The 20,400-nt window shown below is 46.0% G+C and overlaps 1 protein-coding gene across 1 annotated transcript in view; it reads right to left on the reverse strand.

The window, feature by feature from the left end:
- Positions 1-3,649: 3,649 nt before the first annotated feature.
- The window catches only part of LOC147885997 (uncharacterized), a 50,182-nt gene continuing 33,431 nt past the window's right edge, over positions 3,650-20,400 (reverse strand). The window contains exons 5-10 of the mRNA XM_087396301.1: positions 5,152-5,202; positions 4,898-4,989; positions 4,687-4,784; positions 4,469-4,602; positions 4,198-4,302; positions 3,650-4,081 (exon numbers count right to left, since the gene is read on the reverse strand). Coding sequence (XP_087252427.1) covers positions 3,944-4,081; positions 4,198-4,302; positions 4,469-4,602; positions 4,687-4,784; positions 4,898-4,989; positions 5,152-5,202 — 618 coding nt within the window. The 3' untranslated portion in view covers positions 3,650-3,943. The remainder of the gene's footprint in view (positions 4,082-4,197; positions 4,303-4,468; positions 4,603-4,686; positions 4,785-4,897; positions 4,990-5,151; positions 5,203-20,400) is intronic.

Below are 20,400 nucleotides of genomic sequence, written 5' to 3' on the forward strand. Positions count from 1 at the left end.
TGTGTGAGCGTTCCAAAATCGTGACAAGGGAGGTGGTTGATGACCGAGGTTTTTCCTATCGACACCAAGAAGGCGAACAAGGATAGCTCAAGTAGAGATGTGCTAGAGAAAATTTTGAGTGCTAGGGGTCGTTCAATAAAGCTAGAAAAGACAAAGAGGGGAGAGGGAGGAAAAGGGGGATTGATTGGCGCTTTGAAGCCTACCGGGTAGTGCTAACAAATATGGGTTCAAGCTTTCAATTGAGCTGCAATAATTTACATTCTAGAAGAAAGAACAAGCCTACACGCAGAAAGAAAATTCTAGAATATCTCACCCGCCTACGAGAATCTCTCTGGCTTGGCAAAAAAACCATGCTTCTTTCCATCTTTGTCTTTTTGCTCGTTAAATGGTAGATACTTTGTTGCATGGGTTATTTATTGATGCAAGTTCACAATTGGGTGTCTCCTTACACTTTTTTTCAAAAGTGTCCCCTCTACTCCTGAAAATTGTGTGTGTGTGTGTGTGTGTGTGTGTGTGTGTGTGTGTGTGTGTGTATGTGTGTGTGTGTGTGTGTGTGTGTTTTTCTTATCTCGAGGTGAGCTTGTTTTTTCTTCTAGATTGCAAACTATTGCAAGTCAATTGAAAGCTTGAACCCATATTTGTTAGCACTATCCTGTAGGCACACTTTTTTTCAAAAGTGTCCCCTCTAGTTATTTTAGGCCACGTTTTGCCACTCATACTCCTTTCTATTCTCTCTCTCTCTCTCTCTCTCTCTCTCTCTCTCTCTCTCTTTCCAAATCAACTCATGAGCAGCTTGCTGAATAGAATATCAACGCTTCATAAGAATTTGAAATGAGGAAGGTGCAAACATTGACAATTAAACACGACAAGCAAGCAATCAAAGAATGTTAATGGCACTCTCTTCTTATATTTCTTCATTGTTGGCATGATCATATTGCCTGCATGATCATATTTCTCACATAGCACAAATAGGGCCCCGCAACAAGAAAAACTTGCTTATTAATTAATTTGTGGGGGGGCCGCGATGGTCGATTAATGTGATTAAGGTAATCGCAATGTGCAAGAGGGTCGTGGCTTCTTCGAGAAGCCTTTGACTTTGAGAAGCTTCCTGTCTTGGATATAAAAGGAGGGGGGGGTAGACGCAGGGGCTTGTGAAGGCCTTTCCAATCCAAGGAGGACGAGAAGGGGGAGAGAGGAGTGGGAAGGAGGAAGGAGGGAGGGGAGGAGGAAGGAGGAGGCAGGAAGGAGGGAGCAGAGGAAGGAGGATGAAGGAGGTGAAAAGAAGTGAGCGGGAGGAAGCGAGACGAGGGAAGGAGTGAGCAGGAGGCAACGGAGGAGGAAGGAGGCAGTGGAGGAGCAAGCAGAGGCAAGGGAGGCAACGTGACAAGGGGAGGAGGGGGAGAGATGAGATATATTAAGGGGATGAGATACGGGAGGGGAGAGGAGGGGAAATTAATAAAAGGGAAAAGGGAGTGTTTCGATAAACAAAGAAAAGAAGAATGAGGGTTTACATGAATAATTAAGAAACAGAGGTATATTAAGGGGTAAACCTAAATAAGAGAAGAATAAGTAAAGAAGGGGGATAACATGAGAAGAAAAAAGAATAAAAAGGGAAGGGTTAGAAGTGGAGATTAAGAAAAAGGACTAAAATTAAGAGAATTAAGAGATGAGAATGAAAAAAAGGAAAATTAAAAGACTAATGTAAAAAATGACTAGCATAGGTGAGGCGAAAGAAAGAGGGGAGAGAAATGGAAAAAGGGGGGCCGGGGGGAGTGTTAAATCAAAAGGAAAAAATTAATCAAGAAAGGACTTGAGAGTCCATGGCGGCCGCGAAGTTCATGCGAAAGTACAAAAGACAAGAGCACCTTCAAAGGGGGAAGCCGTGTCGCCTGTGCGAATGCAATGCGAGGTGCCGACCAGAGCGGAGCAAACTAGAGAGAACGAGAGCTGTCACAATTAAGGTAAATAGAAGGTATGTTGATTGGGAGAATGATGGGCGGAGGTAGACAACAGCAGCAAAGCCGCGTCTGCCAACAGTGGAGAATTTCTGGGCGTTGAGGTGGAGAGTCTTGAAGCATTGAAGGCTAGAGGACTGGCAGAGCTGCAAGGAGATAGCGAGCGCAGGGTTTTAGACAAGCGAGAGCGTAAGGACAACACCGGAGTAGCTGGCAACAACAGGTCGTACATAGAGACCCCCCGAATGGTGGAGGCCGCACAAGCAAAGAGGAGGTGCAGGCTGTGTGCAACAGCACTGTTGCGGGTGAATTAAGGTGGCAAAGTAGGAGCAAGCGTAGCAAGGAGGGATGCGCAAGTACGATGAGTGTGAAGGGAGAGTCGGGTAGGTGAGAGGTCCAAGGGGTAGGGGGAGTGGAAGCGTGCAAAGCGAGGCATAGAGACCGCTGCAAGGAAGTGGGAGAGGCACAAAATGCGAGAAGATACGTGTGCAAAGCGATGTGTGCATGCGTACGTGCGTGCGTGCACGTGTGTGTGTGTGTGTGTGTTTGTGTGTGTGTGTGAGACATCTTCTAATGCTTGTAGAAGCACCCTTGCAACCACAACTGTTTGTAACAGGCCGAGGCATCTTATTATAATAGAAGTACTTGGTTTGCATATTGGCTTATTACTTGGTTTTCTCAAGATACTTGTATTTACTTGTGCTCACTAAATCACTCGTCTTCATATGGTTTCGCCCACGCCTGCACAAACCCATATTAGGATGTTCAATATCCTGCATCCAAGTATGGAATAGTTTCCTATATACCAAGTACACCTCGGAGTGCAAGAGGGCAACTTCCACACGCCAAGCACTAACTCTCAACAAGCACTACGCACATACCAAGCACTGGGTACCAGGTTCACTGGTCAACCGAGCGGTGAGAGGAAAAGGCTGTCAACAGAGCCATTCATGGTCACCCAACTGGACTTCAAAACCCATATATTGGGGGTTTTTTAGGACAATTGCTGCCCATGCATAGCGCATAGGGACGAACAAAGGCCAACAAGCAAGGCAACAATAGGCCTGAGAAGTGGTCAACTCAGTGGACCATCTCACATAGGTTGCCAAGCCCATGTTGATGGGCCCAAAGTGGATGAATGGACTAATGTGGAGATGACTCCACTTTAAGAGCACAGCAAGCCTGGCCAGAGCTGGCCATTTGATAGCCCACCTGCCGGTCTATTGGGATACCCATTGAGCTGCTATAAGGTTGCCACTTGGGGCTAGGCAGGGGATAATAATAGCTGCTGCCACTAAACTTCAAGCACCCCAGTGTTTTGAATTGCACGATAGTCACCGTCTTTGGGACTGCCTTCTATGCATTAGGGTTGAGTAATTTTTAGCCTTACTATGCTACTTTGGAACATCTCATTGTGATATCCATGTACACTTCCACATTAGGCCGCGTCTTGGTGATTTCTCACGACATTGTCACTATACGATTTCAATACCGTTTGACCTGACACTAATTTAAAACTCCTGCCGTTGGTCCAACCAATAGGAGCTGCAACTATTCCTCTCGTACTAATACCACAAAAATTCAATGTTAAATGAAATAAAAAGAGCTGGAACATGTGGCAATTAAGCTACTACTAATGCCAAAAGTGTTGAAAAATGCGTGCAAAAAAGAGAGAAGAGAGACACATTCAGGGCAAAGAGCTTTTGAACCTTTCAGAATAGCACATACAATCACAGATCATAAACATCTAGAATTCCATCTTCTGGCGACCAGGGAGGAAAACATTCAAAGAATAGTCCTCGTATCCACATAAATTACACAGAATGCTAGAGACAGATCGTGGTATCCAATTCTCTGTCCCTGGTTAAATCACGAACACCCGCTACAAATCTCCTTACATTCACAGGATGTGAACAGATTACACCAGATTGAGAGACGTATGTGCCTATGTCCTCATCGTGTACTATACACATCTTGATATCACTCCTTTAGAGCATGCACTCATTGAATCCTTTATTCAAGGCTTCCTTGTCCAAGTTTTTACCAATAAATATAAGCTTGTTTACTCTCTTCTCATCAGGTCCCCAGGGCCTGTCTGTACCACCCTCATACAAGGCATGCACAGCCTACACATCACGAGAAAATTGAGTGAATATATGTCAGGTATGCTCTCTCTCTCTCTCTCTCTCTCTCTCTCTCTAAAAAGAAAGAGAAATATCCCAACCTCTCAGGGCTATCTTACCTGGAAAACAAACCGTTCATCAATACCCTCAACCGACAACACACCTTTGCAGCGATAGATATCTTCATTGCGTTCAGCAAGCAGTGTACCCAACCAAAAATTTATCTACACAACAATAAAGCAAAAAAACAAGTGAGAATACTTTGTGCAAGTACAAATCATCAGAACTGAGTTCCATCTACAGCAAATGAACATACAAGGAATTCAACAGGGGCACAATTTTATTACAGGATTCGAGAGATTTGATTATGAATACAAGGCACACGTATACCTTTTCCAAATCTAAAGTCCCCTCACCAACAATGCTAACCGAGGACACACCAGGGTCATGAGTATGACTATGGACATGGCTATGTTCGCGTCCCCCGTGATGGCTGTGTTCATGTTCTATGTGATGGCCATGCTCTGCACAGCAAGCCCACAAATTTGAAATTCGTTTCTACTACCCCAAAACGGCGTAAAAACTGCTGTTACAAGATACGGACTAACCATCATGCTTGCAGTTTGAATCACACTCATGGTCGTGTTCGTGATGTTGATGCTTATGATCCTCGGCTGGCTTCTCTTCCATAATCTCCTTTTCAACCCTTCAATCAAAAATGTGCTGCAAGATTTTCAGCAATAGAAATACTTTTTATTGCTAACATCAGTACATAAAAACGTAAAAACAACCTAAGTTCTTTCCAAACTTAAGACTAACCTCTCTAGGTCAAAGCCTCCTATGCCAAGAACGTAGTCAATATCCACTGCACTATACTTAGAGTATTGAACCCTGGCCATCTGATTGATACTCTGCAAACAAGACCACAGTGTAAGCAAATTTAAAAAGGTGGTGTGAAAGTCTGTCTTCATATAGAACTCAGTAGCCAGAATATTCAAAATATATTAGATGTGATCATTACCAAAATTACTGTCATACCAATAGCTGACACGGCAAGAAAAGACCTGACTCACCTTAATGCGTTTACCTAGAGCTTCTAAGTCCTTTTCGCTGACAAGATCAACCTGAAACAGAAATGCAATGAGAAATCGGTCACATCAGATAGCACCTCCTTTCAAGAGCAAACAACTTGAAAGTTTTGAGGATCTCAAAACCCCACAAAGTTTTTTTCAGAAGCTACATGCAACCAAGCAACAGGAGAGGAATGCATTGTGGGGAGACACGATACAATTTGTTAAAGGCCTATACGAAAGAGAAGGGGAGGAAAAGGTTAGTCATGATTTCTATGTCAAGGAAGCACACAACGCAATAACGCAAGAAGATGTGGAGAGTGGGCTGAAAAAGCTAGCAAATGGAAAGGCTCCAGATACCCAAGGCTTGGTAGCTCAAATGCTTAAATGGGGTGGAGCAAAGACAAAGAGGATGCTTGCCTTGATCATGAACAAGGCCCTAGAAGAAGCACAGAATGGCAACTAAGTAGGATTGTGCCAATCCACAAGTAAAGGGATAGCAAGATGGCAAAACACCACACGACCATCATGGTGAGTAGCCTGATGGCCAAACTATACGGAACCATTCTTGCACAAAAAATCAGTAAGTGGGCAGAGGCACAAGGGGTTAGGGCACCATCACAAGCAGGTTTCCATCCCAAGCACTCGGCAGTAGATCATCTAATAACCATAAGAGCAGCAACTGAGGGAGCAAAGAACAGGAAAGGGGCCATTTATTGCTGCTTGTCAGACGTCAAGAAAGCATTTGCCACGAGAAGGTACTCGCTGAACTCGCACAGCCACTTGTAGACAGAACAAGTTCCAAAGAAAAGGTCATCATGAGCAGCGATTTGGGGGTCAAGCAGGGATCCCCCCTATCACCAACTTTCTTTGATCTCTTCATAGACGAGTTGGAAGATTGGGTAACAGAAAACGGCAAAGGAGTCCAGGTGGCTGGCTATGCACTATTATTGCTCATTTATGCGGATGGCATGGTCTTCTTTGCAAAAGATGCGTGATATGCAAGCACACTTGGATGCCTTATATAACTTCTGCACATATTCAAAAACGCAGTTGTACAAATCCACTGTACGAATTCGCCATATACTCACAACTCGCAGATTGTTCATTGTACATGGTGTTTGTCTCCTTCCGTATTTGCAAGCACATTCAATCAATACATTGGGGCATTTGGAATATTGTACCTTGGTGGCATTGCAGATTTTTGGACTTCTACAGCTTTCAAACGAATTCACAAAAATCTAGGGCTTTTATCAATTACAGGTATCTGTAAAATTTGGGGTTTTACCTCGAATCCGCTTTTTGCATATAATTAAGTTGACATTTCAAGAAATTCCATAAATTTAGAGTTTTGCAGGTTCTTTTACAGACACTTTGGGGGTTAAGTTACTGTTACAGACACTGCAGGACAAGCAGTTGGTGGTAGGAGAACTTTTTCTTGGTCGCCATGAAGCGTAAACGCGTGGAGGAGAGTAAGACTAACCACAAGAGTGGTGGGTGTGAATCCAAAAGCGAGGGCACACCACAACCCTCAAGAGTATATTAGGATAGGCATTAGAGTGGAACCGGTTCAGAGTGAACCGTGTTCACACTGTAACCTGTAATAAAAAAGTGTATATGAGGTGGCACAGGGCCTTAACCCCAACAACCTCCCACCTGAAGGCAATGTGCCTCAAAACAAAAAAGAAATTACAGCAAGTACATATAGAATGTACAAGGCCAAAACATGATATAGGGCCTATCCAACACCCATCAGTGTCCTGCAATGTGCAAACCGCTCTGCTGGCAAGGTCTTAGTGAAAAGATCCGCAGGGTTATCATCAGTATGGATTTTGACAAGTTCTAACAACTTGTCATGCAATACCTCACGAATAAAGTGGTACTTAACATCAATGTGCTTGGTCTTCTGATGAAAGACCGGATTCTTTGCCAACATAATAGCACTCTGGCTATCACAATGCAAAGAAGGAATATCCCCTGAAAAACCCAAGTCTCCCACCAGACATGAAAGCCATATGGCCTCCTTGCAAGCCTCAGTGGCTGCAATATACTCTGCCTCCGTGGTAGACAATGATGTGCATCTCTGTAACTTGGATATCCATGAAATAGCACCACCTGTGAAAGTAAACACGTAGCCCGTGGTGGACTTACGATTGTCTGCATGCCCTGCATAATTTGAATCTGTGTATCCATGCACTTGTGCATCTTGCTTGCCAAAACATATGCACACATCTTGAGACCCCTTAAGGTATCTCAATATACCCTTAATTGCCTCCCAATGCCTCTTACCGGGGTTAGCCATATATCTACTGACCACTCCCACTGCAAAAGCAATATCTGGTCTAGTAGCAACCATGGCATACATCAGACTGCCACATGCAGAAGCATAAGGAACCTTGGCCATATTAGCCCTTTCATCATTTGACTGAGGGCTGTCCTTTTGGCTGAGTTTCAAATATGGAGGCAAGGGTGTGCTCAAAGCCTTCCCCTTATCCATATTGAACCTCTCCAGAACTTTGCCAATGTACTCTTTTTGAGAAAGATAGAGTAAACCCTTTGACCTGTTCCTCACAATCCGCATACCAAGAATGTGATTTGCATCATCAAGATCCTTCATGTCGAAGGTTTTGTGCAGTTTTGCCTTCAAGGCATTCATGTAAATAGATGACTTCCCAGCAATAAGCATATCATCCACATAAAGAATGAGTATAAGAAGACTACCATCTCTTGTCTTCTTAGTGTAGAGACAATGATCATGATCAGACCGTCTGAATCCTTGTGCTTTCATGAAAGCATCAAACTTGTGATACCACTCTCTGGGTGCCTGCTTGAGCCCATAGAGACTCTTCTGCAATTTGCATACAAGCCCTTCTTTTCCCTTGACTTGATATCCCTCTGGTTGCTGCATATAAATATCCTCGTGAAGGTCTCCATGAAGGAAGGCCGTCTTCACGTCCATTTGGACAAGATCCATGTCCTGACAAGCAACCAAAGCTAAAACAGTCCTCAATGTAGTCATCTTGACTACAGGAGAAAACATTTCATCAAAGTCAACTCCCTTTTCCTGCTTGAACCCCTTAGCAACTAATCTTGCTTTGTACTTGGGCTTAGCATCCCCTGGAGTGATCTTCAACCTATAAACCCATTTGCATGGTAGGACTTTCTGGCCTGCAGGCAGCTGCACTAGATTCCATGTGTGATTCTTCTCAAGAGATTGCATTTCTGAAACCATGGCTTTCTACCAATTCTTTGCGTCCTCCCTCTTCATGGCTTCTTTAAAGCACGAGGGCTCACCACAATCTGTCACCATGATGTAATCATCGAGTGCATTCACCCCTGGAACAAACCTGTCAAGCATCCGGGACACCTGGTGCTCTGCCTAACCCAACCATCTTGATTAGGTGGCTAATTTACTTGCTGTTCCTGCATATTTTGGGGCTGTACAGCCTGCTCTAGAAGCACATCTTGCTGAATCTCAGGCTGAATTTGTGGTTCTTCCTATGGAGGATAATATGGAGCATTAAAAGCCGGAGGTGGCTGCTGATTTTGACCATTTTGGACAGCATTTTGATTGGCATTTTGTGGTTGTGCTGAAGGTCCTTCCTCCTCAAAAATGACTCTTCTCACTCCAATGGTATTGATAGGCTGTTTTTGCATCCTATCTTCTCGAAAAATCACATCATTGCTCCTCACAATCTTGTGAGATTCAGGGTCCCACAACCTGTAGCCCATCTCTCCATTGTCACCATACCCAAGAAAGATACACTTGCGTGACTTTGGGTCTAATTTGCTGCGTATTTCCCTTCTGATATGCATAAAGGCCTGGCAGCCAAACACCCTGAGATGTTTGTAAGAGGGTGGCTTTCCAGACCACACCTCCTCAGGTACCTTCAAATCCAAGGCCCGGTTGGGTGACCTATTGATGAGATGTACTGCTGTCTTAACAGCTTCTGCCCAAAAACCATGGGTCAATCCTGCTTGTGAGAGCATGCTAAGAGTCCTCTTTTGAATGGTCCTATTCGCCCTTTCAACCACGCCATTTTGTGGAGGATTGTAGGGAGCGGGCAACTCCCTCTTTATCCCCTTCTCATCACAAAATGTAGTAAATTCCCTTGAGAGGTATTCCCCTCCATTATCAGACCTGAGGCATTTGAGCTTCTTTCCTGTCTGATTCTCAACAAGTGCCAACCAAGTCTTGAAGACTTTGAACACATCACTCTTATGCTTGATGGGATAGACCCATATCTTCCTTGATGCATCATCAATAAAGGTGACAAAATACTTGGCACCGCCCAAAGAAACATTGGGCATTTCACATACATCTATATGTACCAAAGTTAGGACTTCTTGCTTAACATTTCCAGCCTTTTTATGGGCTGATTGCTTATGTTTGCCATAAATACAATGATCACATGCTGAAAAATCAGAAAAATTAAGTCTCGGCAAGTAACCCAAAGAAGACAATACTTTCATTCCTTTCTGGCTTATATGGCCCAACCGGCTATGCCACAATGAAGTGTGTGGCTGCTCGGTCACATGGATTACATTAGCATCAATACCCTCAACATACAATGTATACAAGGTGCCTAATTTGCAGCCCTTGGCCACAACCATATTTCCCTTAAGCACCTTCCACATAGAATGACCAAATTGGGTGAGATACCCTGCATCATCAAGCTGCCCAGTGGATATCAAGCTCTTCCTGAGCTGTGGCACATGTCTCACATTGTACAATACAAATTCAGAACCATTTGGGAATTTTAGATGCACATCCCCAATACCAACAACGTCACAGGCATAATCATTCCCAAGTTTCACGCATCCTTTCTTCCCTGCATCATACGAAGCAAACCACTGCTCATGAGGAGTAACATGATAGGATGCACCTGAGTCTAATAGCCAATCCTGTGCATATGAGCCATCATTGGCCACAAAAAAAGAACTATCACCAGAGGAGGCAACAAGTATGACATCGTCATTATCTTCATCACTGCTAATCACTGCATTGAGCTCCTCAAGTTTAGCCTTGCCCTTGGTGTCTTTGGCATCTCTTTTCGCATCTTTGTCCTCTTCTTTTCTTTCCTTATCCTTGCCTTTGTTTTTCAGCTGAAAACAGTCCCTTTTAATATGCCCCTTCTTATGGCAGTAGTGGCATTCAAGGTCCTTCCAAGGACGGGACTGACTGCGAGATTTCCCTTTATTTTGGTTTTCCCCTCTATTTTGCTGCCTACCTCTGCCCACAGCCAATGCACTTGCATTCTTTATTTTCACTGCTATTCTTACGCCTCACCTCTTCCTGCAGAAGAGCGCTTTCCACATCTTGGCATGACAATCCTGTGAAAGCATGGGCTGAATTGCTTATGGCTGTAGCAAAAGTATCCCAACTGTCAGGGAGGGTACTCAAGAGAAAAATGGCCTTCACCTCATCATCAAAATTCATTTTCTGATTTGTGAGTTGGCTGAATATAGAGTGAAACTCATTGAGGTGAAGTGAGAGGGCTGTCCCCTCTTTCATGCTTAGTTTCATAAGCCTCTTCAACCAAAACACTTTACTAGCTGCACTCTGACTCTCGAAAAGGGACTCAAGTTTTTTCCATATGCTGTAAGCGGTGGCTTCATTCTCTACATTGAAGTAGATCTTCTTTGAGATGGTCAAAAGAATGGTACTCTTGGCCTTCTCATTCATGGTTTCCCACTGAAGGTCACTAACTTCATCGGGCTTGATCCCTTTATACTTGATAGGCATATTTTGATCTTTCTGGACCAACACATTATATATTTGGTTCTTCCAATAAGAGAAATTTGCATTCCCCTCCAACTTCTCGATGTTCCAATAGTTGCCTTCGTTGCTTGAAGACATAATGATAAGCTGAAGTAGAAGCAAATAAATACACCTAAGGCACAGAGAGCCTCAAAGTCACGTGCTGTGACTTAATGCAATGTTGTCCACTCTCCAAAACTGTAAAAAAAACAGTTTAAAAAAAACTCCAAAAAAAAATCCCCAAATCTCTTCCAAAATTGGCCTGCACTTGTACAAAACTGTCACAAAGCTAAACTCAGAACTGAACTGAGTTATCACACTCTCCAAGAGTGTACAAATGTGCTGTCCACAATAAGAGGCATTTACCCCAAAAAAAAAAAAGGACCTCATTGCAAAATCTCGTCTTTTGTCACTGCATTTGACACATAGACATGTAAATCCCCTTCTAAAACTGTTTACAACGGCCAATAACACCAATTTGAGCAAAAGCCCTTTGTTTTGGTGTCTATTGAAGAGAAATTTCGTCAAATAGGCACCCACAAGTGCGTACAAGCACTCTAGCGTCAAAAGCCCCAAATTTCTTGCATGCAATTTCTCCAAATTCGGAGAATGCACCACGATGTGCACCCAATCCTCAAGTTTCTGCCCAGAATATCCAGTGGTTCTCCCAATTCCAGCTGACCAATGCCGGGCCAAAAGAAAGCGCGGGGTTCATCGAACCTCCGTCGAATGGGCCAGCCATGAGATAGTTTGTTCCATAGTTGAAGCGAGAGGAGCAATGCTGTAGACGTTCTCTTTAGACATGAGAGCCCAATCCAGCAGCGAATCCGATCCTGCTCCAGGAAGAGCAAGGATCTATTCACTCGTGTAGTAGCGACTGTAAACGGCAACGCTGTCAAAGGTAAGGTAGAACGTAAATGCGGGCAGGTCGAGGTCTGAGCCGTTGCAGGGCATCACAGGAAGCAACAGTGTGGTAACTTGCAAGGAGCAAGAGGGTAGGAGCAACTGAGGCAAAGCATGCGCAAAGCTTGCTTCATGGGGGTGCGCAAAGCCTGCTTCACAAGCTATAGGAGAAGACGAAAGACTCTCTCTGACTTTCTCCAGAATCCGCTTGCTTCATGAGAGTGCGCAAAGCTTGCTTCGAGCTATAGGACGAGAGACTCTCTGACTTTCTCCACAGTCTAAGCTTGCAAATGCTCTTCCAAGCACGATGGAATACTATACAGACTTCGCTACTGCAGCTGCTATTACGAGCCTGGCAGCAAAGGCTATGCTCCAAAGCAACGCATGCCGAAGCTCTACGTTCTGAGTAGGCAAAGACTATAGACACTCTCTCAACAAAGACCACACTCTCCGAATTTGCTATGATACCAGTTGAAGCGTAGACGCGTGGAGGAGAGTAAGACTAACCACAAGAGTGGTGGGTGTGAATCCAGAAGCGAGGGCACACCACAACCCTCAAGAGTATATTAGGATAGGCATTAGAGTGGAACCGGTTCAGAGTGAATCGTGTTCACACTGTAACCTGTAATAAAAAAGTGTATATGAGGTGGCACAGGGCCTTAACCCCAACAGGCCACTCCATGTGCGGCTGAGATTAGATATGTGGACGCCAATGTGACTGTCAGAATGTCCGCCATTGAGGATTGGTCAGAAGAGGAGTCAAGATCATTTGTGAAAGTGATTGACAATTACGAGTGCCTCGATTCATCTGGGTGCTTGGCTAGTGTTACTGAAGTAGAGGGGGAATCTTCAACAGGACCTGCGGACGGTGGCTGTGACTTAGACGGGGACAATAATAAACCACAGTTGGTGGAGCTTGACGGTCCAAGTAAACTGGATTTATCTGGGATATGATGTCTCAGTATGTTATTTGGGTGCAGACCTAGCCAGACGGAGGATGGATTGAAACAAACCCTAAGAGCTTGGTGCCTGGAGGACTTCAAGCTGTTCACCTATCATGAGGGGGACAGTTGAAGAATGCTGGTACTTGGAGAACGGTTCATAACTGAAGGTGGTGCTGCCATCAGGTGCTACCAAAGATGGACTTGTGTACTAGACCGGTGTGCGAAAGTAGAACCAGACCCGGTGGAGCAGGAGACACTGGTTGAAAATTCGGGAGAAGACTATGACGACGCCAAAGTGTTCCAGAGGATTATGACACGGGAGCTATTGGAGCATCTTCATCAACGGATTGGGATCAGGCCAATGTGGGTCGGTGAGAGGGTGTTGGAAGAGGACTCGTCACCTCCCCACTTCTGAGCCCCCATAAGAGGAGTGCATCGGGGGGGTGGACCATAGAGTAGTAGTAGGCATGGGGCTGCCACATGGGCAGCACATGAGCAGTCATGTGGGCAGCAAACAGAAAGGACAAGTTCCTGGCAAAGGAGACCCATCATGGTGATGGAAAGGTCACTCCCCATCTATGAGCCCCCAAATGAGGAGAGCATGGGGGGCGGAGACCTAGGGCAGGATATGCCCAAGGAAAAGAGAGGGAGGGGGCTGCCACATGAGCAGCACCTCACAATAACTATACATGACTATACGAAGCTAATGGAGCTGGCAGATATGGCACGGACATGGCAGGGGCAGCAAGAACCTAGTCGGCCACTGGAGGGAACTTGTAGGGCTGGTTGGAGCCAGCAAACTAGTCGAGCAATAGGGCAGACAAAGGGACTGGGCTCCCTGAATGAATGGATGTCTGAAGGCCTAGCTTTATAGAACCCAGGTTGAAAAGGCTAAACACAAAAAATTGTTTGATTGCAAAGTTACAAAAAAGGACCTTAATGAAGGGGATTGGGCACTCCTTTATAATACCGGGGCATGGGTCCTTACCACATAGTTTAGGTCAGTGGGGAGGCTGTAGGCCATTCTATGGGCTATCCATAGGTGCCACTTGTTCCTTGGTATGTGCCTTGTAGGACTAGTTACAATCAGTTAGGACTGTTGGTACAGTTAGTTCATGTACCACCTAGCTTAGTTAGGACACTTAGTCCAGTCAGGGCATTTAACCCTAGGGTTTTGTCATATTGGCTCCCTCTTGAGCCTCCATTCATTGTAGCAGCATTTTCAATACAACAGCTCGTTTTTGGCTTTCTCCCACTCATTTCTGAGCTTCCATTGCTTGCCATAGCCAACAATGGTATCACAGCAGGTCAGGGTTCCACCCCTCGGCCATTTCCAGCCACCCCGGTGCTGTTGGAGGCCTGTTTCTCTTTCATTTCGGCTCAATTTCCTGCTGGTCAGCTCATTTCCCAAGGCCCCTTCCACACATGTGATCATTCCGGGCTTCTACAGGCATTTCCATCGCAGGAAAACACTTTTTTGGAGCAGCTGCTGCACATGAGACTGTTTTGCCGTGCATTAAATGCTTTGCTGCTTCTGTACGGACCTGTTTCACCCAGACATGTGACTGTACAGAGCATTTACAGACTGTACAGACCTGTTTCACCCACACGTGTGACCTGTATGGCTGATTCCGGGGCTGTACGGACCGTTTATTGCTGCTGCCTTGCTGTACAGACCTGTCTCGAGATCTGTGCCAGCGTTCTGAAGCGTCTGCTGAGCTGACTTGCTCATTTGGTGACCTGCTGCTGCATTTTGGACTGCCTACATCCACCGACTTGAGGTTTGGAGTTTGTTTCTCTCATACAAGAACCTCTCGTGCAGCTCTCTTGCTCTCATTTGCTGGTTTTTCACTTCGGGTTGAGAGCTTCTTACCTCGGGTTGCTGCTGCACTCATTTTGAGGTCTTCTCCTTGTAGGAGCACATACTCTTGCTGTAATTCCATTTTCCAGCCGTTGTTTGGCATCCTTCATTGGCCATTTGCATCTCTCCTTTAAGGCAGATCATTTGTGCTCGCATTTAGAGCTCTTTCTTTGCTGCATTTTTGGGTCTACATCAATTGCAGGTACCCCTTGTGACAGCTACACATTTGCAATGAAAAGCTTTGAAGCTTGTGCAGAAATTTGGGAGAGTGCCCTTCTCTCATTTGCTTTGTCAGATTGGTGTCTTTGCCTTGCATTTTTGGCACTATGGCTAGCAACAATGATGATCTTTTTGGGATGCTCGGGGCTGATGACAAGCTTGATGGCACCAATTACCTCACGTGGTCATACATGATGGGGCATGTTTTGGTTGCCAAGAATCTATGCCACATTGTTTCAGGTTCTGAGGCCAGACCTACACGTAATGCAGCTACTACTGCTCCACCTTATGCCTTTGGTACTACTTCAGGTGATGGGTCTTCACATGATGGGTCTAATGCTTCTTCTAGAGCAACTGCATCTACTACTACAAGTACTTTGCCTCCTACACGAGCAAATTCAGTGGGATGGTCGTGATGCCAAAGCACATGCCTTGATTGCTCTTTCAATCAAAAGGGTTATTATCCCTCATATCCGGTCTTGGAAGACAGCTAAGCAAGCATGGGATCAGCTTGCATCCTTATATCAGGTGCGGAATGAGGCAAGGGTTTCCTATCTCCGCAAGCAGTTGAAGGACTTGAAGCTTGAAGAGGGTGGTAACATGGATGCCTACCTTACTAATGTGAAGGATTTGAAAGAGCAACTCGCCAATATTTATGAGATTATGCCTAATTCTCAGCTTGTTTCTAATACCCTTGATGGGTTGCTTGATTCTTATCAAGGCTTTGCTACTACATTGCGGTTGGTTACAAGTGGCAATGCCAACCATTATTCTTTTGACCAGCTGGTTGCTCTTCTCCTTCAGGAGGAGCAGAGTTGTGCCAATCGCAATGCTTCTATAGCTAGTGATCAAGCCTTAGCTACCCAACATAAACACTAAGGCAAAGGAAAGGTTTCAGCTGGTAAACCCCCTCATTCACATGTTGATCATTCTCATGGTGCCTCTTTGTTATGCTCTAGCCGAGATAGCATGACCTCGGAAAGATCGGTGGGCATTTTCCCTTAGATGACCAACTTTTGTAATATTTTTTGTGCATAAATAAAATGGTCAAGGGAAGTAAATGCCAAGGTCCTAGGTGAGGGTGTATTGGCATCGACTAGGTGGTTCTGAGTGCTAAGGCCTAGGTGCACCTAAATGTGTAAAAATGCCAAGGGGCAAATGTTTTAATTGTGCCCCAAGAGAGGGGTAAATGGTGTACCAAGCTAAAGGTCTGAAATGATGACATGTGGCAGGAGGGAGTCATCTAGGGAACTGAGGGCTTGTGGATAAGCATGAAGGAAATAAAGTTACGTATCTTTTGTACATGTGATCCATGAGATAGGCTGGGAGGATATTCAGTATGCCAATGCCTTTGAATTTGAGTCCGTGAATATTCACAACGAAGGAGAGATTAGTTACAGTCCGTTTCATTATGTTATGCTCTAGCCGAGATAGCATGACCTCGGAAAGATCGGTGGGCATTTTCCCTTAGATGACCGACTTTTGTAAAAATCCTACCCACCAAAGTAGGTGTTGTATGGGACATTTCTTGCGTAGATCGCGCTCTAGATTCACCAGGATTTACCCTGGAATGTTGTCCCTCTGTCTCCATTCTTTTAAAAGGGAAAATAGAAAATTTTTATTTATTTTATTTATTTTTTTTCCCAAACTTCTTTCCATACGTCAAAACCCCAAAAGTATATCACACTTCGAATTCCCCTTTTGCTATATAGGAATAATAGACTGCAACTAAAAAGTTGTATAGAAGGGAAAAAAAAATGCTCCCTGGTGCACCTGATAACATCCTTTCAAAGCCCGCAGCAACGGGGTATACGGCGATGAGCCCGAGTTGATTAAAATTAAAGGGCAAGTAGCCAATCATGATGTGATTGTGTTGTTTGACTCAGCGTCAACACACAATGTAATTAACTCGAAGCTTATTAAGAGGCTCAAGTTGAAAACTAGTCCGTCTAACTATGCTTATACGGTCAGGATGGCGGACAGAAGTTCAACTGAAGTATGGGACCAAAGGGTTACCCAGTTGGAACTTCGAATTCAGGACTATGTTGAGAAGCTTGAACTAACCAGACTTGCTCACGCAGATATAGCCCTAGGCATGGCTTGGCATTTTTGAAAAAATCCAGCCATTGATTGGAAAAAGCATATTTACCAGTTCAAGATGAACGGAGTAGAATATGTCTTGCGAGGTGAAAAGGATTTACCTCGAGGACCATTGATTTCAGCCATGGAAATTCGGAAGACTCCGAAAGAGTTTCTGTGTCTGTGTGTAGCATCAATAGAGTCGATTGATGATGCGTCGACTAGCACTGAGGCTACCCAAGATGGGGAAATGGCCGAGTTGGCTAAAGAGATATCGGAGAAGTTCTCTAATTGTTTTAGGAATAAGTTACCTTATGGGTTACCTCCAGAGCGGAATGTTCAACATAAAATTGAGCTTATCCCACGGGCAGAACCTGTAAATAGACCTCCCTATAGATTAAGCTTTACAGAAGAAGCTGAGGTGCGAAGACAACTGGAAGAATATCTCAAGCTGGGGCAGATTCAACCCAGTTTTTCACCTTTTGCTTCGCCAGTGATATTAAAGAGGAAGAAAGATGATACTTGTCACCTCTGTATAGATTACAGAGCATTGAATAATATCACTATTAAGCACAGGTATCCGATGGCTCGAATCGATGATTTGCTAGATGCATTACATGGGGCCGTAATTTTCAGTAAGATAGATCTTAAGTGTGGCTACCATCAGATCCGTATTAGAGCCGAGGATGTGCATAAAACCGCTTTTAGAAGCAGGTTTGGTCATTATGAGTTTTTGGTAATGCCCTTTGGACTTACCAATGCTCCAGCTACATTCGTCATGCTTATGAACGATTTACTACGTCCGTATTTCGGAAAGTTTGTAGTACATTTTATTGACGATATTCTAGTATTCAGTAAAAGTATTACTGAGCATCGTGAACACTTTTTTTTTTTTTGCGCAAAAAGTAGTGCTAGTTATATTACTTGAAAACGAGAGTACAAGAGGGCCTAAAGGCCAGCGGGCTGCAATCACAAAATGGATACAACCGGAGAAGCCAAAATACTAATTACAAGCCTCTCAGGGCATAATCTTCGGAGAGTGGACAAACAGCCACGATGGGGGGGAGTAATGCCACTGAAGACTCTGAGCAGAGTGCTGGAAGAACAGCTCTCGATGGTCCAAGTCGCAAAGGAAGCACCGTCTCTTCTCCTTCCCTGCTCGGGACTCCCCCTGAATCTGATCCCACTGACCCTTGAGCGTGTGAATGATCGTGCTCCAAATGTCTGCTAGGGTCTGGGTAGCAGAAGAAGCCTGATCTCCTAAGGTCTGCGCGCATCTGGAAGTCCAGATATGCCAGCCTGCAATGCTCCCTATGATCTCCCAAACTGGGTGCCGAGTCATCGCTCCTGCATCTGTCTCTTTCAGATGCCAAGGGAAGCTGTCCATGTATGCCCACGTGGCTTGCGTGATGAGGAAGACTGGATCCTGCCTAGAGAACTCATAAGCCAAGTGATGTCCCATCTCGGTGCTGCACCAGCAAACGGCTCCCCAAGTGACCGGTCCTAGCTCGGGTGCAGCCCTCGCTCCCATGACTCCCTTCCAAACTGTCTGAGCATGCGAGCAGCTCCAAAGGCAGTGCTTCAGGGACGACTCCTCCTGAAAACACATCTAGCAGTGCCCCTCCTGCCCCATCTGCCTCAGCCAGCTGCCAACTGGTAGCCCCTTGTGTGCCACCATCCAAAGAAAGTAAGAGATCTTCCTCGACCGCCAGCTTGCCCAAAGGGTCTTCCAGAATATGCGAAGAAAGACCAGAGATATCCCTTGGGCATACCAACTATGTGCCTGTGTGGGTAGCCCGCGCTGGAGAGCCCCAAGAGCACGCCTACCAGTACGCGCACTGTAAGAGAAGAAGGGGGTAGGGTTCTCTGAGGTCTCCAATGGTGGCCAGCGCCACTCCCCTGGGTCCCACTCCACTTCTGTCAAGGAACGGCCCTCCCATATCCAGAGTCTCCAGTCCTGGTCCTGCATAATCAGGGGGTCTATATGCCACGTTTTCCCTTGCAGCCCTATGATGCGAAGGCGCTGCCAAGGAAGCGGGGTCGATCACGGCCTCTCTGCTCTAGAGGCGGCTATCATCGGCGACGGAGAAGAAGTGGATCAAGGAGTTCGAGAAAAGGCCTGCAACCACGAAAGGAATGCCACGGGGTGTGAACTATCCTAGCCACCTCTCATCTCTCGGGAAGAGCTGTCTAATGATCATGGGAATCCTCAACCTGCAGGAATGGCAGCATCGATCTCCGCTCGCCGAGCCTGGATCCCACGTGCCGTACCTACTGTTGCTGCCAGCTCGCCTGGGCTCAATTGGCTGTAGACGTCCCTCCAAACCCGGAGCGAGCGCGCGGGCCCACGTGCCCAAAGCACCCAAGGGATATGGGATCTCTCTCCAAGCTGGCGACCTGTATCATCTGTCACCTGGCTGCTCCAGATCAGGGGTTGTCTGTCTATCTTCTCTCGGCAGCTAGGGGGAACCTAGGAGAGGCTGTGTCGCAACTTCCTCCAGACCGAGACGAGGCTACGGAGGAAGGGGGAACGGGGCTGAGTCAATGGGGCAGAAGTAACCCTCCTGGGGTCAGACCGCGGATGACTAACTTGCCAAGTAGTGCGCCTGACTCTGCAGTTCTGGATCTATGATGCCAAGGCCGCCCTCTGTCTGGGGGAGAATGACCGTCTGCCAGGCGACCCGGGCTCTGGTGGTGCCAGAACTCTCTGAGCCAGACCAAAGGAAGTTCCGCACCAGTCTTCTCAGCTGGGCTATACACGATCTCGAGAAACACCAGCAAGAGGCCACGTACCAAGCAGCGGCAAGGACCTGGTTGACCACAAGGGCCCTGCCTGCCAAGGATAGCCGAGCCGTGCTCCAGAAGACTAGCTTCCGTCATATGGAGGCTAGGACCGGTAAGAACTGCTGAGCCGGCGTGATGTCCAGGCCTACCTGGAATCCCAGGTAACGTGTCGTCTGTCCTCTAGGGATCCAGCGAAACCCCAGAAAAATACCCCACTGTGAGCTGGCTCCCGGATCCGTAAGAAAACCAACTGACTTATGCCAATTGATTTTCGCCCCAGCGGCTAGGCAAAAAACCTCTAAGGACAGTCTCACTCGCTCCAGTGACTCGATATCATCCTGCACATATAGGGATGTGTCGTCTGCATACTCGAAATCCAAAAGTTCTGCATCGTCTCGAATAGGGAGGCGCATCCCGTGAAGACCAGTGGTACGGGCTCGTAGGAAGTGAGTCATGGCCTCCGCAAAAAATAGGAAGAGGTAGGGCGCAAGCGGGCAGCCCTGACGCACCGAGCGCTCGAGGGTGAATCTCTCCTCCATCCTGCCGCTGATGATAACCCGGCTCGAGGCCGACCTGTAGAGGCTAGCAATACCTCTGATCCACTCGTTCGGAAAACCGAACCGAGAGAGTGTACCTTCCAAGAAGGACCAGTCTACCCTGTCGTACGCCTTCTCAAAGTCAAGAAGGAGTATGGCAAGGTG

The sequence above is a fragment of the Dipteris shenzhenensis genome, chromosome 25, assembly GCF_047967505.1.
Source record: "Dipteris shenzhenensis isolate YYH24624 ecotype China chromosome 25, Dip_SZ_1.0, whole genome shotgun sequence".
NCBI classification, from domain to species: domain Eukaryota; kingdom Viridiplantae; phylum Streptophyta; class Polypodiopsida; order Gleicheniales; family Dipteridaceae; genus Dipteris; species Dipteris shenzhenensis.